This window comes from Oratosquilla oratoria, chromosome 1 (assembly GCF_046742065.1).
Source record: "Oratosquilla oratoria isolate Oo_2021 chromosome 1, ASM4674206v1, whole genome shotgun sequence".
Lineage (NCBI taxonomy): Eukaryota > Metazoa > Arthropoda > Malacostraca > Stomatopoda > Squillidae > Oratosquilla > Oratosquilla oratoria.
The window spans coordinates 83,731,129-83,750,741 of NC_134777.1; the positions used below are offsets into that span (position 1 = coordinate 83,731,129).

The following is a 19,613-nucleotide window of genomic DNA, read 5'->3' on the forward strand; positions in this document are numbered from 1 at the left end:
TGGTCCTTGAGTAAAACAGGAATTTCGGATCGCCGTAATAAGTGATCTTCCTTCCCTCGGGAATCAGTTCGATTCCAGGTTTCAAGGATTTTATGGCCTCTGTGGTGTAGTGGTCTAGGGCACTGGGAAGGTAATCTACGGATGGCCGAGAACAGAGGGTTCGAATCCTGCATGCAACTGTCACAAAAATTATCGGTTTGATGTCGCTACTATTAGCGAATTACTCTCATATATATATATATATATATATATATATATATATATATATATAATTCATGGTTATATAATGTGCCCTTTTTTCTAATTTTTCCTTGCCTAGCTACGTTTCTCAGAATGTAGCGATGATCCATATAACATATAACGTTTGTGCCACTAAATTAATAGAAAAATTGACTATGTCTTATCTAATCCTGTATCAAGAGATCCACGAAGCTTCCAAGGTTCAGAAATACTGCAATAATATACCTCAATAATATACTGCATATATATTTCGATACTTTTCTAACGCTTCCAGGTAGACGGTGAAGAGTTTTGACATAAAACCAGCAGTGAGAATCTTTCTAATGAGAATCTTGCATTGACGAGTCCTTTTCTTCGTTTAAGTCATTGTGTTGCTTTTCTTTCATGATCATTCCCAATTTCTCTTTGTATTCTCTGATTTTATCAATGGAGCTGCAGGTGCCTAATGTTTTTGTTTTAGACCTAGGGTTCCCAAACTTTTCAGCTCATCGATCTCCTAGTAAAGTTTAAGATTTTCTATAGACCCGCCAAACTATTAATTCACGAATTATGTCAGTTTATTATTATTATTGGTGTTGTTATTGTTACTAATGCTAATAATATTATTATCATGGTTGTTATTATCCTTATTATTATTGTTATTATTAGATTATTATTCTTATTATTGTTATTATTGTGGCGAAATTGCATGTATGAATGTTGCATAGTGTGCCTGGATGGTTGGTATGCGTGTAAGTGATGCGTGAATCGGAGAGTCGAAGCATAAGCAAGGGGGTATGTAGCGAGGGTATGCATGGGGGGACGCCAGGGGGGGGTCCCGGCGTCGCTCGCCATACCTCGCATAGAGAGAGTAAGCCTAGCATTGGTGTTGAACACACGTGTAAAATCCTCATGTTCGCTAAGCAGAATAAACAAGAGAAGACTGAACTCCTGCCTTTCCCTGATCCGGACAATTGTAGGCGTGAACTTGTCTTTAACTCGTGATTCCATGTGCAATAGAAAAAGGTGAGTTTAATGTACATGCGAATACGTAACAAATGGCGTCAGAAGCGGGATCAGGTTGAAGTGATAAGTGACGATATCGAAGTGATAAGTGGTTTGATATTGAAGTGATAAGTGACTCAAGTGATCATGGATGTCACCGGTGATAATAAAGACATAGAAATTGATGGTAAAGACAGAAATTGAGGGTAAAGACATAGAAATTGAGGGAAAGCAGGAGTCGAGTGTCATGGCGTCGATTGAATGTGAGGACACGGTGTTGCACCGAGAGGCTACTGAACATGTATCTCCTCAGTCAGTGTTGCTCTTGGCACAACACTCAGTGGCCGAGATGTTGAAACACCAACAACAGGTCATGGCAGATATGCTTGCGATCCAAATGGATAAACAAAAACAGGTCATGACTGAAGTGAAAGAGGAACTGAGGGCTATTATGGGGGAGAACATGGGGTCGTTAGAAACACGTGCTAACCAGTATACTGACGACGTGTACCACCGTGTGAAGGAAGAGGTTAAGGAGGAGGTGGTGGCAGTGAAAGAAGAGGTTAAGGAGGAGATGAAAGCAATAGAAGAGCGGTACCGTGAGCACATGCAGACGTGTCTTGACAGGGTATCTACACTGGAGGCGGTTTTGGTGAGACAGGAGAATGGGGAGATTGCAGCAAATCTCGATACCGTGACATGGTGCAATGCTGGTGAGCATCGCGTAGTGAGCTCAATCACCCCACCACCTTCACCTCCACCCTCACCTCCTCGTAGCCTCTCGCCGCCACCGGCGTCTGTAAGGCAGAGGAACGACTTTTGCCACGTGAACCCAGGGGACGACCTCACAGGGAGACGTCTGGGGAGTCGTTCAGTTGAACTGCAACCCCGGGGGGCCTGTGGAGGTGGTGAAGTCACGCGGTATGAGAAAGAGAGGAAGGTGATTGAATATGACGGGAAGGTGTCTTGGGACGCGTACCAGGCACAGTACGATGTGGTTGCAGCTCGTCATAGTTGGTCACAGGAAGAGAAGGCCTTTCAGCTGGTGAGTGTGCTGAAAGGGCAGGCGTTGGAAGTACTGGAGCACTTAACCCCCGCTCAACTGCGATGTTACGACAGTGTGGCTGGGGCTCTCCGGCGTCGTTTCGGCAGGAGGCGGCAACCGGAGGTGTTCCGGGCTCAACTGAAGACGAGGAGGCGAGGGAAGGACGAGGCCCTTCCCTTACTAGCGCAGGACGTGGAAGCGCTAGTGAGGGGCGCTTACCCCATGGCCACCGAGGACACCGTGGACATGTTGGCCAAGGACTGCTTCGTGGACGCTCTTCACGATAGGCAGTTACAGATCCACGTGAAGCAGGCTGCGCCCAAGAACGTGAGAGAGGCTTTGGCAAGGGCAGCGGAGTTTGAAGCCTTTCTCATGAGCGTCAGCCCTGCTGCTCCCCCTCCCAGCGACGCGTGGAAGCGTCGTCCGAGCCGTGCTTGGGCCAGGCGTGCGCAGGCAAGTAGCAAAACATCTCAACCTGGTGGGAAGGTGAGCTCCAAGCCTTTCAAAGGGTCGTGCTTTAACTGTGGTCAGGTAGGTCACAAAAAGCACGACTGCAAGAGGAGGGCACGGTCGCTGGAGGACGGAATGCGACCGGTGTTCGAGCCCTGCTGCTGGAATTGTGGAATACGAGGACACAGTTCCCCTGAGTGCCGCCAGCCCAAGGGGGTGTCGCCGTCGGCGGGAAACTTGAAGCAGCTGGGGGCCGGGGCACCTTCCCAGCAGAGCACTCGGACGCCCCAAGCCAACTAAGGTGTCGTCAGGTGGCGGCGTCCGACGCCATCAAGGTGACAGGGAGTATCAATGGACGCCAAGTGGAGATGGTAGTGGATACGGGGGCAGAGAGGACCTTCGTACGAGAGGGAGTCCTACCAGAACGTGGTGTGAAGGGCGTGGGTCAGCAACTGTGCGGTGTTACAGGAGACTGTGTACCGGTCTGGGTGAATCTGGCTGTAGGCAGGGTGACTGAACGCCTGCCTGTGCTTGTGGCGGAGATGGAAGATGAATGCCTGTTGGGGTTGGATTTCCTTAATCGCGTGGGGGCGTGTGTTGATCTCCAGGAGTGTAGGATGTCAGTGAGAGGCTATGAAGTGCCTTTGAATCCTAATGGAGAGCTCGCCACGAGGGATGAGGTAAGGGAACCCAGAGGGCAGAGATCTCCGGCCGTCAAGTCACCCAGCCAAGGTAAAGCACGGAAAGGAAGAGTGGCTCGCACCTCTGCTACTACGACCTTGTACCGCCCCGCATCCACCAATATCGCCACCGCTAACAGCAAGATGGAGTCACCGAAGGAGGAGAAGAAACAAAATGACCTACCAGAGGGCCTCCCTGAGTATTTGGAAGACTTGGCTGAGAGGAGTATCACGCAGCTGACGGCTGAGCAGGCGAGTAGAGTGAAGGCATTACTCGCACAGTACCGTGACGTGTTCAGCAGTGGAGACATGGACTTGGGTCGCACGTCATTGGTTCAGCACAGTATCTATACCAGAGATAGTCCTCCCATCAAGCAGGCGCCTCGTCGGGTCCCACCAGCAAAGAGAGAAGAAATGGAGAAGCTTGTCCGAGAGTTGGCAGCAACGGGAGTGATTGAGCGGTCAGACAGCCCGTGGTGCTCGCCGGTAGTCCTAGTGACGAAGAAGGACGGAAGCCGTAGGTTCTGCGTAGATTACCGGGCGCTGAACGCCGTCACTGTCCCTGATGCTTATCCTCTCCCCCGCATCGACGAGACGTTAGACGCTCTCAGTGGGGTCCAGTGGTTCTCCACGCTGGACTTGAAGTCAGGCTATCATCAAGTCGAGATGGCGCCTGAGGATAAAAAGAAGACTGCCTTCTCGATTGGGCAAGGCCTGTGGCACTGGAACGTGATGCCCTTTGGCCTCATGAACGCCCCTGGAGTCTTTGAGCGTCTTATGGAACGTGTATTCGACGGTATGCAATGGAAGGCGGTAGTCGTCTACCTAGACGATGTGCTGGTGTTTGGAAACAGCTTCGAGGAGGAGCTGGCTAGGCTCACAGAAGTGTTCAGCCGAATGAGGAAGGCTGGCCTGAAGCTGAATCCAAAGAAGTGCACTCTATTCAAGTCAGAAGTGCCGTTTTTGGGACATGTCGTCGGAAGGGAAGGTATGAGGACGGACTCACTCAAGGTCACCGCTGTGGAAGGATGGCCAGTCCCTCAGAATGTCTCGGAGCTGCGCAGTTTCCTGGGCTTGTGCACGTACTACCGGAGGTTTGTGGCAGGGTTCGCCACTAACGCCGCCCCACTGCACCATCTGACGAGGAAGGGAGCAATTTTCGAGTGGAGCGAGGAGTGCCAGCAAGCTTTCGTGGCACTGAAGCGAGCGTTGGTGGAAGCGCCAGTGCTTCCCTACCCACAAATGGGCTTGCCGTACATTGTGGACACGGACGCGAGCCAAGAGGGTGTGGGAGCCGTGCTGTCACAGCTTCGTGATGGAAAGGAGTATGTGGTGAGTTACTACAGTGCTAAGTTTAACAAGGCGGAAAGGAACTACTGCGTCACACGGAAGGAGTTGGCAGCGGTGATGAAAGCACTCGCTCACTTCCATCACTACCTGTATGGTACGCGCTTCACCATTCGAACGGATCATGCCGCCTTGAGATGGTAGAAGACGATGAAGGAACCGGAAGGACAGCTGGCCAGGTGGATTGGAAAACTGGAGCAGTACAACTATGAGATCGAGCACCGACCTGGCCGGGTGCATAACAACGCCGACAGCCTAAGTCGCCGTCCTTGCCCACCCGAGTGTGTGCATTGCTCACGACGGGAGCCTGAAGTGGCTTTGCGGAAAGTAACCGTCGCTCACAGCACCACCGAGGCAGACGAGAAGTGCAAGAGAGACAGTGACAGTGGTAGTAGTAGTTGTGATGATGGTGATCATAGTCCTGGTGTTGAACGTGAATGTGAAAGTGATAGTGACACTGAAAGTGACGAAGGTGTAGCACATGAAGACTCGGAGAAAGAAAGTGAAGATGGAGTAGAGAGAGACCAGAGACCTGGTCGACCTCTCAGAAATAGGAAGTTACCAGCATGGTTAACGGACTATGTGATTGACATTTGATGTTATTAATGTGTTAGGATGTGCCATTTGATGTTATTTGATATTTGGATATGTCATTGTATGTGATTAAGTGTTCTTAGTATATGTAATGTTTTCGTAATGAAGAAGTGGTTTTATTTCTTTTTGATACAGAATGTTTTGTTTTGTTCTTTTGTAAGTTTGTAGGTGAAAGCTGACGGGTCGTCAAGCTTTGTAGAGGGGGATAATGTGGCGAAATTGCATGTATGAATGTTGCATAGTGTGCCTGGATGGTTGGTATGCGTGTAAGTGATGCGTGAATCGGAGAGTCGAAGCATAAGCAAGGGGGTATGTAGCGAGGGTATGCATGGGGGGACGCCAGGGGGGGGTCCCGGCGTCGCTCGCCATACCTCGTATAGAGAGAGTAAGCCTAGCATTGGTGTTGAACACACGTGTAAAATCCTCATGTTCGCTAAGCAGAATAAACAAGAGAAGACTGAACTCCTGCCTTTCCCTGATCCGGACAATTGTAGGCGTGAACTTGTCTTTAACTCGTGATTCCATGATCACGGCCCATGTGCAATAGAAAAAGGTGAGTTTAATGTACATGCGAATACGTAACATTATAATAGTTCTAGTTATCAATAGTGTTATCATCATTTTGATCCGTTTTAAAAGGTCTAAATGACAATATAAATATTCATCAAGGCGACGGCGTTCTTATAATGATAGATACTTTCACATATACATAAACATATGTGTTTTAGAATAGATATTTGTTATATATTCTTTATTATGTTACAATAATTAATATTCAAGCCATTAATATTACACAAGTTATTCATATTGATGTTCATTCACGATGTGGTTGTGTGTATGTGAGATTCTCCCTACATGCACAGAATGTGGAGGATTTTCGACTCAGAATGAACTGACATGGTTTGTCTTTAAGTTTAGATATTAGTTGGTTGATTATTCTCATTCTTTCAGTACGGAAAGAGAATAGGATCATTTCATTCTAACCATTTAATTTTAAAGACTGCCTTTCGACCCCATAGCAATCTACTGACCCCCTTTCAACCCCATATATAATTTCATCGACGCCCTAGCAATCTACTGACCCCCTTTCGACCCCTTGGATGGTCTCATCGATCCCTAGGGGTCGATATCGACCACTTTGGGAACCCCTGTGCTAGATGGGAGATGTTTACATTAGGACACTAAGACAGTCGCGAGCTGCTAATTGGTGATCCAAACATTGAATGGGAGGTGACTATTTATCTCGACTTAATTATTCATCACATTCACACACTTGCTTTGGCAGTGTGTACTAGTCCCAAAGAACTGCAGGTCCTCGAACAGTATTCTCAGGTCAGATTTGGTGCTTTATGTATTTATTTATTGATTTATTATTATTATTATTTTTTTTTTTTTAAGAAATATGAGTTTTTTTTTTTTCAAGCCATCAGTGGACAATTTCATTTCATTACATGAGTGTCCTTCTTCTGGTGAAGCATTGAGCCTAATCACTAGTCTAATCATCTAAGGCAGAGTAATTCCATGACTGTTGATGATAATCGATTACCAATCCAGCTCGTACCTAACCTAAATAAACCCTCTACTCCTGTGGAAATACATTTTTCCCTACACTTACAAGCATCTTTCTTGCTACTCTTTTTATCCAAATACACTGTCTACCTACCTTGAATTTACCTTGAAGCGCTTCTGCCTCGAGGGGGTGTTGCTCCCCTGATGGAACTTGAGGCAAGGCCACGGCGTAGCCGCCACCTTTCAGTTTGTTGTTTGTAGTCCAGCTGGTCAATAATGGAGTTGGAATTTGCTGGTCGTGATGCTGTATAACCTGGGATGCCCGACTGATCTGGTAGGGTTGACAAGAATTTGTGAAGTTCCCTTTTGAAAACTTCCGTTTTAACATCTGCAATGTTCCGTAGGTGTTTAGGTAAGTGATTGAGCAGTCGGGCCCCCTTTCTTGAGATGCTGTTCTGTTGGAGCGTCTTTACTTTTAGTGGGCACTCTGATGGCAGGGCCAATTGGGTGCATTTTCTTCCGGTTCTGTTTTCTTCTGGGGGTGATATGGGTCTTTACTGGTTTTATAGGTTCTGTTTTGGGTGGAGTGATCTGGCCTTCTAGGATTTTCCATGTATATATTATCAGATATCTCTCTAGTCTCCCCATCTATGGAGTAGGGTTCATTTTCAGCCAGTCTTTCCCAGTAATTGTGTTTGCCCACATCTTAGTGAGCTGGGGTTCTTTTGATTGTTGAGGTAAAGGTTCTCTGCAGAGCCTCCATCTGCATAGTGTGGCCTTGTTTGTATGGAACCCAAAGTTGTGAGCAGTAGTCGATGATAGGGATGACTAGGGCTTTCCATAAGGTTAGCAAGGTTTCTGGTTCTCTGGTGTGGAAGGTTCTAAGTATGTATCCTATTCGTTGTCTGCGTTTTGATACTGTTTTTTCTATGTGTTGATCAAATGTAGCATCATCCGAAAGTATAACTCCTAGATCTCTTACCGGTGTTTGTTGTGTGATATGGTTTCCTTTTGGATCTCTACAATTGGGTTGATACAGTTGCAATAGCTCTCCATGGGAACTGATAAACAAGTGCTCTTCCCTCCTAAGTTAGATCAAGTTAGTGACTTTTGTCACCCATTGCACACATTTTAGTTATTTACTTATTGTAACGAACCCCCCCCCAGGAGACTGGAGGTTTGTCACCCGATTTCAATTCATGGGTTCGTTGCATTTAAGAGACGTGACGGTAATGTTTCGAGCGAGCTTCGCCCGCTCACACTCGCCACCTCGTCCCGTGGTGAGTTCTCAAGGCGACGAAAACGCAAAGTAGACTTATATCCTCTATTTACACAGAGCCACTACAAAAGAATACTGGGCTGTAGGAGGCACCTCGGGTCACTTGCCAGCCCTCGAAAGGCTACTTGAAGCCTCGCTACAGCTTACAAACGCAATAATAATCCGAGCGAGAACCACGACGCCTTCTCCCGTCACCTGTCCTGCTCGTCCCTCTCCTCCCCCGGGATCGCGTGCCCACGCAGTCCCGCCAAGCACGCCTCGACCAATCACAGTCGCTGCTCGACGTCACGTGCTTCCAGGTGGCGTCCATCTTTGGCGCCAAGGATCACGACGAAAGCGTCATCTCCGATGTCACGATGTCGACAGGATGCAATAGGGGCCGCTTTCGTAACATTATTTATTTTCATTTTTGCTCATAAAATATCTTTCTAGTAAAAATTTAATGCAAAATCACCTCCAACAAATTATAATAACTTGAAATGCAAACCAAATTGCATTTGAGGTGGAATGGAGGTGCCTGAGGGGGGACATCGGTTCATGCCTGCCATTAAATGCGCGCACATCCGCAAGCGGCTTCACCATCATGGCGTACCTTAATTATAAACTCTGTTAGTGTTCGACATGGAAGGCACCAGGAGATACGGCAAGAAATCAAATAGACTATTTTACTATCAACAGAAGATTTAGAAATGCAGTGATAAAGGTAAAAACATACCCAGGAGCAGATTGTAATAGTGATCATGTGCCAGTTGTTGCAGATATTAGAATAAAATTGAAGAAATTAAGAAAGGAGATGGGGAAACCGAGAAGAGAAGTAAGTGTGTTGAGAAAGGACGAAGACTTGAAACAAAGGTTTTGGTTACAGTAGAAAATAAATATGAAGTGCTGCGAGAAGAAGGGGATGTAAATGATCTGGGGTTTCAGTGGCAAAGGTTATGTGAAGCAATAGAAGAGGGAAATAAAAAGGTACTTCCTGAAAATAGAAGGAGGAGGAAAAACAAATGGATAACAGAGGAAATATTTGAACTAATGGATAAGAGAAGAGAAGCTAAAAGTAGGGATAGAAATGAATATAGAAAACTTAACAGACAAATCAAAAAGAAGTGTATAGATGCCAAGGAGAGTTGGCTTGATGAACAATGTAGGGAAATTGAGGACCTTGAAAAAAGGGATTCTAAAATTATGTATGATAAGATTAGAGAAATTACCAAGAGAAAGGGGAGTAATGGGGGGGCAATCAAAGATTGAGAAGGAAAGGTTTTAATGGACGAGGAGGATATTAAACATAGATGGGAGGAGTATGTAAGGGACCTATTTGAGGACGACAGACAAGAAGGAGAAGAGGAAAATTATAGATATCTAGATGGGGAAGAAATAATGGAAGAGGAAGTGAAATTTGCAATGAAGAAAATGAAAAAAGGGAAAGCCATGGGTAAGGATGGTGTGATGATTGAAATGTTAGAGGCATTAGGGGATTTTGCAATAAGAAAACTCACTAGTCTAATAAACCAAATTTACGAAAAGGGTACAATAACGGAACATATGTGTAACTCGATTTTTATACCACTACCAAAGTTAGACGGAATAATGGAATGTAGTAAACATCGCACAGTCAGTATTATGAGTCAAATAACCAAAATTATATTAAGGATATTTTTAAATAGAATAAGAAATAAAGTGAGAGAACAAGTTTCATGGGAGCAATTTGGTTTCATAGAAGGGAAAGGAACAGCAAATGCAATTTTTATAATAAGAACGATTATGTAGAGGATGATAGAAAAACAACAAAATGTATATCTTTGCTTTGTTGACTACGAGAAGGCGTTTGATAGGGTAAGGCATGAGGATTTGATAAATATTTTGGAAAGAGTGGATATAAATAGCAAAAACATGAGTATCATCAGAAATTTGTATTGGAAACAAAGAGCAGCAGGGAGGGTACGGGGAGGAAGAACAGAATTTCAAGCTATAAAGAGGGGAGTGCGTCAAGGCTGTGTTATGTCTCCAGATTTATTTAATTTATATGGGGAGATGATCCTTAGGGAATTAGAGGGAATGGAAGGGATTAAAATTGGAGGATTTAATATAAATCATATCAGATATGCTGATGACACGGTATTGGTGGCTGACTCAGAAGAAAAACTGCAACATCTATTGAATGTAACCGTAAGAGCTAGTGAGGAGAAAGGTTTAAATGTAAACATGGAGAAAACTAAAATACTAGTGGCCAGTAAAACAGATCCAGCAAGAGTGCGAGTACAAATAGCAGGGAGAAGAATAGAACAAGTAACCAAATTTTCGTACCTGGGAAGCGTATTGACAGAAGATTGTAGATGTGAAAAAGAAATAAAATCAAGGATAGCGATAGCTAAAAGCACGTTTCAGAAAATGAAAGGGGTTTTAACAAACAAGAAAATGTCTACAGATATAAGGAGAAGAACAGTTAAAACATTTATATGGTCAACACTATTATATGGTTCAGAAGCGTGGACAATCAGCAAAAAATTGCAGGAAAACTTAGAAGCAGCAGAAATATGGATATGGAGACGAGTATTAAGAGTATCATGGACAGCGAAGAAAACAAATGAAGAAGTATTGAGAGAAATGGAGACAGGTAGGGAATTGATGACAACAATAAGGAAAAGACAGTTGCGATTCTTAGGACATATAATGAGGAGGGAAGGGTTGGAAGAGGTGGTGATGACGGGAATGGTGGAGGGAAGGAGAGCAAGAGGAAAGCAGAGGGAGAAGTATATGGACGGACTGATGAGGGCGACGGGAAAACAACTCAAACCAGCACAGGTGTTACAAGTAACTAGGGACCGTGAACGGTGGCGCTCCATAGTTGCCGAAGTCCAAGAGGATATGGCACGACGGTAAGGTAAGGTAAGTGTTCGACTCATACGGGGGGAAATTCAAAATGTTTTCCTGTTTAAAAATTGATGGATTTTCACCGATTTAAACGTAAATTTAGATAGTTGCAGCGGCAATTTAGTTTTCTGAGTGGAAATTTAAAGGGAAGAAAGTAATATATGAATTTTTTTTTATCATAATATATGTGTTTTTCAGCTTATTTTCATCCGGAAATGAGCAATTTCAAGATCGTTGTTCATGATGAAACTGTGCATTTACCTGCGGGAAATACGTTTTGGATCGTCAGGTTTTGCCGCTAGATGGCATCTAACGGCAATCCTGTGGTTAAATGCAAACACACTGTTTTTCTGTTGGGAGTTTATTACGTAGGTCTACACACAAGTATGACAGGAAGTGATCTCTCTCAAGCGGATGCTAGGGAGGCCTAGCCTTGGGCATGAGCACGCTCTCCCGATCCCTTTTCTGATACACTGTTGCCAGGCGGAGAAAAGACCAGGCAAAACAATACAGACAACACATCTAGGTATATACATAAGAATATACAGAAACAAGAGAACAATTACATATAATGAGGAATATGCATGCAAAATGGTTAAGGGTAACGTTATACTAAATACCTTAATGCTATGGCACGTAAAATTGGCATAGACGCATGCGCCTGTAGCGTACGCCTAATGACGTATATATAATCGGTTATGCGAATAAATCACAAAAACACGTGATTCACAAAATGTGTAATAAAACCACTTGGAAAATAAAATGAAAGGTGACCGAACGTTTTCTTGAATAGACGAAAACGTTCGGTCACCTTTCATTTTATTTTCCAAGTGTTTTTATTACACATAATCGGTTATACAATTGTGTATAGGGCACTTATATAATGTAATGACTACATAGGCTTACTTATACAAAACATTTACAATAAATATATGTTGATGTTAAGTACGGATGTATAATAAAGAAGTATTACATATACAATAAAGGAGATACATATACAATAAATATATACAATAACTAAGTAAGGAAGGACTTGCCACAATCCTTATATTTTTGAAGACTGTAAACTTCTAGAACAGGAAGACATTTTGAACCACCTGCACATGCATTGAACACTACCGGAGTTCAAACTCAAGAGAACCTAGCTAAATGGGTCGCTCAAAATTGAGGCGGCAAAATTCTATCCGCGGTGGTGATGCCGCCCACAGATTCACGTGTACCGTCTTAATCGTTGCCATGGCAACATGATCAGTGTTAGTAAGGATAGCACAGAGGGAGGGTCCTACATTGTGTTTCACATGCTCTGGTGATTTGTTAACCTATAAAACCTTCATATGACAAATTGCATTTAAATTGGACCAGCGGTTTAGATTTTATGGGTTACTAGCCAAATTACCCGCGCGTTGCTGCGGGGCAAATGATGATCATTTTAATTTTCATAGAATTTGTGAAGAAAAGCTACACGTATCAATATAATTCAATGGAAAAGGTAACAAAAATAAAATGTTAAGAAAGTTAAAAAAAATTAATAGATAAATAAAAAATGAGGAGGGAGACGCCCTTTGGAAATGAGATATACTTATCCGAATAGCCTGGGTTATGGTGAATGTATATGGTTTTGGGGGGAATTCGTGAACAAACAAACAGACAGACAGACAGAAGCTACTACTTTATCATAGTAGATACAAATAAAAGACAGTTATCCAAGCAAGTACCTTGGGTTATAAGGTTTCAGAATGTATATGGTTATAGGGGTCTATCTGCAAAAACCTAAGAGTTCGTGAATAATTCCTAGCCTAACCATACCCCACCTAACTTTAACCCTTAACCCTAACCAAACTATTTTTTAGAAATTAGATAGTTATCCAAGTACCTGGAGTGATATGGTATCAGAATATATATGGTTATGGGGGTCTATCTCCAAAACCCTAGGAGTTCGTGAACAAAGAAGCAGACAAATGAAAGATAGTTATCCAAGTACCTTGGGTTATAAGATTTCAGAATATACTGTATATGATTATAGGGGTCTATCTGCAAAAGCCTAGGAGGAGTTCGTGAATAATCTTTAACCTAACCATTGTAGTAGATTGTTAACACTACATGGTGAACGGTACTCGGCCGTAAGAGAAAAACTGAAATAAACTTCATCTTTGTACAGGCCCGCCCGCGATAATATTAAATAGAAATAAATATTTCAACATTTGGTAAAATCATACAATCATTTACGTGCTTTCTCCTTACAAAGGCTATCATAGTTTGTGGCAACATTAATTTCACAAATATAAATAATATTTATGGACACATACAATGGTTCGTTTAATCATAGTAATTTTGATGTCACAAAAATGCTGTGCACGTTAAGGGGAAACAACAGTAGTGGTGTGTTACCACACCATATCCACACCTAACTTTAACCCTTAACCCTAACCAAAATATTTTTTTAATGAAATATAGTTATCCAAGTATCTGGAGTGACACGGTATCACAATATATATGGTTATGGGAGTCTATCTCCAAAACCCTAGGAGTTCGTGAACAAACAAACAAACAGAGAGAGGCTACTACTTTATTATAGTAGATTATAGGAGTCTATCTGCAAAAACCTAGGAGCTCGTGAATAATCTTTAACCTAACCATTGTAGTAGATTGTCACTACATGGTGAACGGAATTCGGCCGTAAGACAAAAACTGAAACAAACTTTTGCGACTTGCAAGGTAAGACCACCCGCTTGCGCGGGATTGGTTTTTGTGGGAGGGGAAGAATGTCTGTAAGAAAATGAAAAGATAGTAGTGTATAAAAGAGGGCTATTGCCACCGGGCAATTAAGCGAGCGATCAGGGGCTGTTGGTGGTCGTGGCTCGGGAGAAATGGGCAGGGAGCTCGGACGGCGGCGCCGACGCCGGGATTAAAATCATCAAAAGTTCAGAAAATGGTAGGAGGCATAGTAGTTTTCATGAAAGTAGCAATTGCCGACAAGACTGACGAGTTAAACACCATATGAGGACGGAGCCTTTATTTGTACGACATTTCGCTTATTACAGCTTTTTCAAGTACAAGTTGAGATACATATGCTTGAGATTGAATAAGGGGAAAGGAGGGAACGGGGAGAGAAAAGAAGTAGGGGGGAAGGAAGAGGAGGAGGAGAAGAGGGATTAAACACCCTTTGTGAACATTTTGCCCGCGGACGTTTGGGCCAGCATTCTCAACCTTTCCCAGTGTTCAATCCCCCTTCTCCTCCTCCTCTCCTCCTCCTTCCCCCCTACTTCTTTTCTCTCCCCGTTCCCTCTTTTCCCTTTATTTAATCTCAAGCATATGTATCTCAACTTTTTTTTTCTAAGTCCAGGAAGACGACGACTGCCTTTTTTCCGTTGATGAAGCTGAGGAAGTCCATTATGCACTCCGTGGTTCCCACCATAGGCATACAACTGTGGATGGAGTGACTTTCCATTTCAGCCTGTTGAGCACCATTTTCTCGACGGTCTTCTCTATACAGCTATGTAGGGAGATGGGTCTGTAGCTGTTGGGCTCCTTGGACTTGGGGATAGGAACTATATCTTGGGAATTCCAGTTCCTAGGTCTCGCGTGTTTCGCTAGGGTGCGATTTGCCAAGAGTAGAATGGCCTTCCATCCGGCGTCGCCAGCGTTCTTGATCATCGAGTAGGTTATCTCGTCTGCCCCAGGTGAGGTGTCTTTTCCCAGGTGTCTTGTCACTCGGAGCTCTTGTAAAGTGAAAGGTTCGTCCATATCTGCAGGTGTGTGTATTGCCCTCGAATTGGTCAACCCCTCAGCGATGCTGACCTCTCTCGTCGAGAAGGGAATCGCAGGTAACCTTCTGGCATGGGTACAGGCATACTGCCAAAACAGACGGGATAGAGTCCGTTTCCAGGGCTCCGTGTCTAGCTACAAAGACCTGGAATACGGCACCCCTCAAGGAGGCATCTTGAGTCCCTACCTGTTCAACTTGCACGTGGACAACATAGTCTCCCTCCCACGACCACGGAACGTTGAGATCTTCATATATGCTGATGACATCGCCATCGTTAGCAAGGGACCCAACTGCCGCACCAATGCCCAAAAGGCACTCAACACTATACAAAAGAGCTGCACACACCTAGGCTTCAAGATAAACGTAAGGAAGACAAAAGCCATGGCTATTAAAATGGCAAACCCAAGGCCCTCCATACACCAGCAAGATCTTGAGTGGGTAGATGACTTCACCTATCTTGGAGTCGCTGTGCAGAAAACCTTGTCATCCTATTTTCAAATCCAGAAGCTGAAGCAAATGACAAAAACGAAGACAGCTCCGATGAGATATATGCAATCATTTGATGCGGGTGCCAGCAGCCTGGTACTGGAACACTATTACAAGTATTGCATCCGACCCATTATTGAATATAGAGCACCTGTCCTATCACATCTAACAGCACAGCAGGAAGAATCACTTGAAGTAGCACAAACCAACGCCCTTCGCCTCATCCTAGGTGCTCCCATGTGGACCAGAAAAAGCAACCTGCAGATGGAATCTGGCATACCACCACTGGTGGCCAGGATTCAGACCCGGAACTGCACCGCGGCAGCCAAGGCCCTGCTGAGTGACAGGGACTCACATCTCAAGACTAATCTCAAGGCTCACCTGGACGCGCACCCGGACCTACCACGACCAGATACATACATAGGACACCTAGGAGACCAAATCCGCGCGACAGGCATGGAAGGGCACCTACAGGCTCTGAAGCCAGACAGGGCATGCCTGAAGTACCGACCTCCAGCCTCGTGGATATCCCCAACAACCACCTTCAACCACACACAACTACCACACGCAAAGAATCACTGCCCACCAGGGGAACTGAGAGATGCCGCACGAACAGCGATCGAGGCAACGGAGGCCCAGGGTGATTTTGTCTGCTACACTGACGGCACTGTCGACCCGGAGAACGGCATAACAGGTGCAGGAGTATACTCCGCAACACACACCGCCGCCTGGCGCACATCAGACCACTGCTCGACCCTACAGACTGAGCTGGTGGCAATGCACAAAGCCCTGGAGTACTCAAGCCAACTACAAGGGCCGGTGGTCATACACACAGACTCTCTTGCGGTGACACAAGTACTCCAGAAGAAGGACATACCCACCAACATAAACATTATCACAACAATACTCTACCTCCTGCAGCTACACAACAGAAAAAATCGCCCAGTCATCATCAACTGGATACCCAGCCACATAGGGGTACACGACAACGAACGAGCAGATTAGCTGGCCAAGACAACACGCTACCATCCTAACATGGAAATCCAAGCCCAACCATCTACCACATATATCAAAAGCTGGGCCAGAGACCACCTACAACGAACAAAGGTAGCCAACCACAGAAGATCGATAAGCTCAGCATCAGCAAGCGCAAAGTGGTACGAGATGGCCACCAAACTGTGCCCTCATCCCGCCACCAAGATCGCCAACAGAGGACTCGCCGTGATCATCCACAGGCTCAGGTTGGGGTACAAGTGCTGCTGGGAAATCATCGAACGACAGGAAAGGGAATGCGACCACTGCGGGATGAACACCTCAGAACCTCTCCTTCACTACCTACTAGAGTGCGCTCACACCACCGCCCTGAGAAGAGGTAGACAATTCAACTCATTGCCCCCGAAGCTTGGAAGACTGGGGCCGACATAGTTTACATAACCGAAAACATAGAACGGCTCGACCACATCCTGGTCGGATACCCTCCGTCCAGATAACTAAAAAAAACGCCGGAGTAGCTGAAACACAGATCGGCTCAACTCTTACGGGTCTCCGAATGGAGAAAGGCCCGTGTGTAGATCAATCTTATCTACCGAAAAAGATCTCAACTTGTAATTGAAAAAGCTGTAATAAGCGAAAAGTCGTACAAATAAAGGCTCTGTCCTCATATGGTGTTTAACTCGTCAGACGTAGTAGTAGAGAAAGGTGAAAAAACGGAAAAATCTATAGTGGGAGGTAAACTGAAATGATATGTAGTATAAGAGAAAGTTAGAAAGGAAGCGAATTTTAGTCAAAGAAAAAGTGTAGATGTTTGTGCGTGGGTCGTGGCTATGTTCGTGAGAGGTGTGTGTATGTATCTTACGGGAAGTGAGTAGAGTTTACTTCCCGCGTGTAGAGCGCGTTCCTGTTTAGCCCCAGGTAATGCCTGAGCTTTTCCCCAGGTTGGGTTTGAGAGTCGGTGGAGTTGATCCAGTGGCGGTGCGAGTGGGAGGGCGGGCAGGCGGGCGGGTGTTGTGTTGTCTTTCTCCTTCCAATCACAACTCTGAAAGCAGAGAACTACGTGACTGGGAATTGTGTGTAAATGTCAGAAGTGTAAACGCGCTCGCCAGCGTCAGCAAAGAGGCCAGCGCGTGGATGCGGGCCGGTTGGACAGAGAGGCTCCCTAAACAAGCTTTCTGGATTCTGGATTCCAAGAAAAGACCACCTCGCTTGCGCGGGATCGGGTTTTGTGGGAGGGGAAGAATGTCTGTTAGAAAATGAAAAGATAGTAGTGTATAAAAGAGGGCTATTGCCACCGGGCGAATTGCGAGCGATTAGGTGCTTATTTGTTGTCGTGGCTTAGGAGAACTGGACCGAGACTTGGAGGGCAGCGCTTGACGCCGGAGGTTAGGATTACCAACGGGGTTAGGATCACCAACGAAAGTTTAGAAAATGGTAGGAGGCGTAGTAGTAGAGAAAGGTGGAAAAACGGAAAAATATTTAGTGGGAGGTAAACTGAAATGAGAAGATGTAGTAGAAGAGAAAGTTAGAAAGGAAGCGAATTTTAGTCGAAGAAAAAGTAAGTGTAGATGTTTGTGCGTGATTTGTGGCTCTGTTCGTGAGAGATGTATGTGTGTATCTTACGAGAAGTGAGTTGATTTCACTTCCCGCGTGTAGAGGGCGGTCCTGATAAGCCACAGGTGGGGCGAGCGTACCCTGATTATCCCCAGGTTTTGGGTTTGAAGTCCTTTTAGAGTTGATCAAGGGGCGGTGCGAGGGGGGGGGGCAGACGGGCGGTGTACACCCGCCTGCCGACGTCAACGAAGAGATCAGTGACCAGAACGGGAGCGGCAAGGAGATAACTCCTCGCCGCCACCGCTGGCGAGCGCGTTCCTGATGAGCCACAGGTGGGGCGAGCGTTGCCTGTTTATCCCCAGACTGGGTTTGGATGTCGGAAGAGTCGATTCAGTGGCGGTGCGAGGGAGGGGCAGACGGGCGGGTGTTGTATGGTCTCTTTCCTTCCAATCACAACTCTGAAAACAGAGAATTACGCGATTGGGAATTGTGTGTAAATGTCAGAAGTGTAAACTCGCTCACCAGCGTCAGCGAGAGGCCAGCGTTTGGTTGCGGGCCGGTCGGACAGAAAGGTGTCCCAAGTCTCTCCGTCAACCAGCCTGCGGTCAGATTGGGCGTACTGAGAGAGACGGTTTGGGCCTCTGCTTTGCTAGCGAAAAAGTGTGCATGTGCCTCTTTTCTTCCAAGCACTACTCCGAAAACAGAGATTTACGTGACTTGGGAAATGTGTGTGTGTATTTGTCTTAGTGTAAACCCGCCTGCCGACGTCAACGTAGAGGTCGATCATGCCAGACCGGCAGCAGCTAGGAGATATATCTCCCAGCCACCACCGGCCGGCGATGATACTTGGAGCTTGTGGGGAGAGCTGGTTGAAAAGACGTCCGACCTCTAGGAGCGCCGAGGTGATTCTGTTCACAAGCTTTTGACTTTATTATATCGGCCCGCCCGTAATATCAAATAAAAATAATAAATATTTCAATATTTGGTAAAATTATACAATAATTTTACATTTACATGCTTTCTCCTTACAAAGGCTATCATAGTTTGTGGCAACATTAATTTCACAAATATAAATAATACTTATGGACACGTATAATGGTTTGTTTAATCATAGTAATTTTTATTACAAAAATGCTGTGCACGTTAAGGGGAAACTACAGTAGTGGCGTGTTACCACAACATGCCCACACTTAACTTTAATCCTTAACCCTACACATTTTTTTAATTTAATATAATTATCCAAGTACCTGGAGTGACAGGGTATCAGAATATATATGGTTATGGGGGTCTATCTCCAAAAACCCTAGGAGGAGTTCGTAAACACACAGACAAACAGAGGCTACTACTTTATTATAGTATATATTGACAACTTAATCATTACCATGGAAATGCAATTTTGGTATGATGCAGATGTCCCACATTGCTTTTGACATGCCCACATGATTTGTTGACCCATGAAACCCATGTATTCCAAATTTCATTAAAATTGGACCAGTCATTTAGAATTTGTGCATTTCTTTGCCAAAATCTTTACAAATTACCACTTAAATTCTCACCTTTTACAATAAAGTCTAGCCAAAAATTCAGAAAAGAAAAAATTGTATCTCCCTTATTTTTCAAGCTATTTAAAAAGTATTCGGTTTCTAATGAAATGGTCTTTCATATGCAACAAGTTTTCAGCCTGGTTGGGTTCTCAAACAGTGTTTGAAATTAGAAGATAAATGCCTTTGAGTCTTGAACCTTCGAAGACATAAGTCCCTTGCTTTGACGTTACTATCAGTACGTTGGTTAGGTATCAGAGCTCTGCGTTGTCTG

At 44.9% G+C, this 19,613-nt stretch overlaps 1 protein-coding gene across 1 annotated transcript; it reads left to right on the forward strand.

Moving 5' to 3' along the window:
- Nucleotides 1-917: 917 nt before the first annotated feature.
- LOC143018472 (uncharacterized) lies at nucleotides 918-3,019 on the forward strand. The gene is made up of 2 exons (XM_076173871.1): nucleotides 918-1,753; nucleotides 1,787-3,019. The coding sequence occupies exons 1-2, from the start codon at nucleotides 1,409-1,411 to the stop codon at nucleotides 3,017-3,019; spliced, it is 1,578 nt and encodes a 525-aa protein (XP_076029986.1). The 5' UTR covers nucleotides 918-1,408.
- Nucleotides 3,020-19,613: the final 16,594 nt, after the last annotated feature.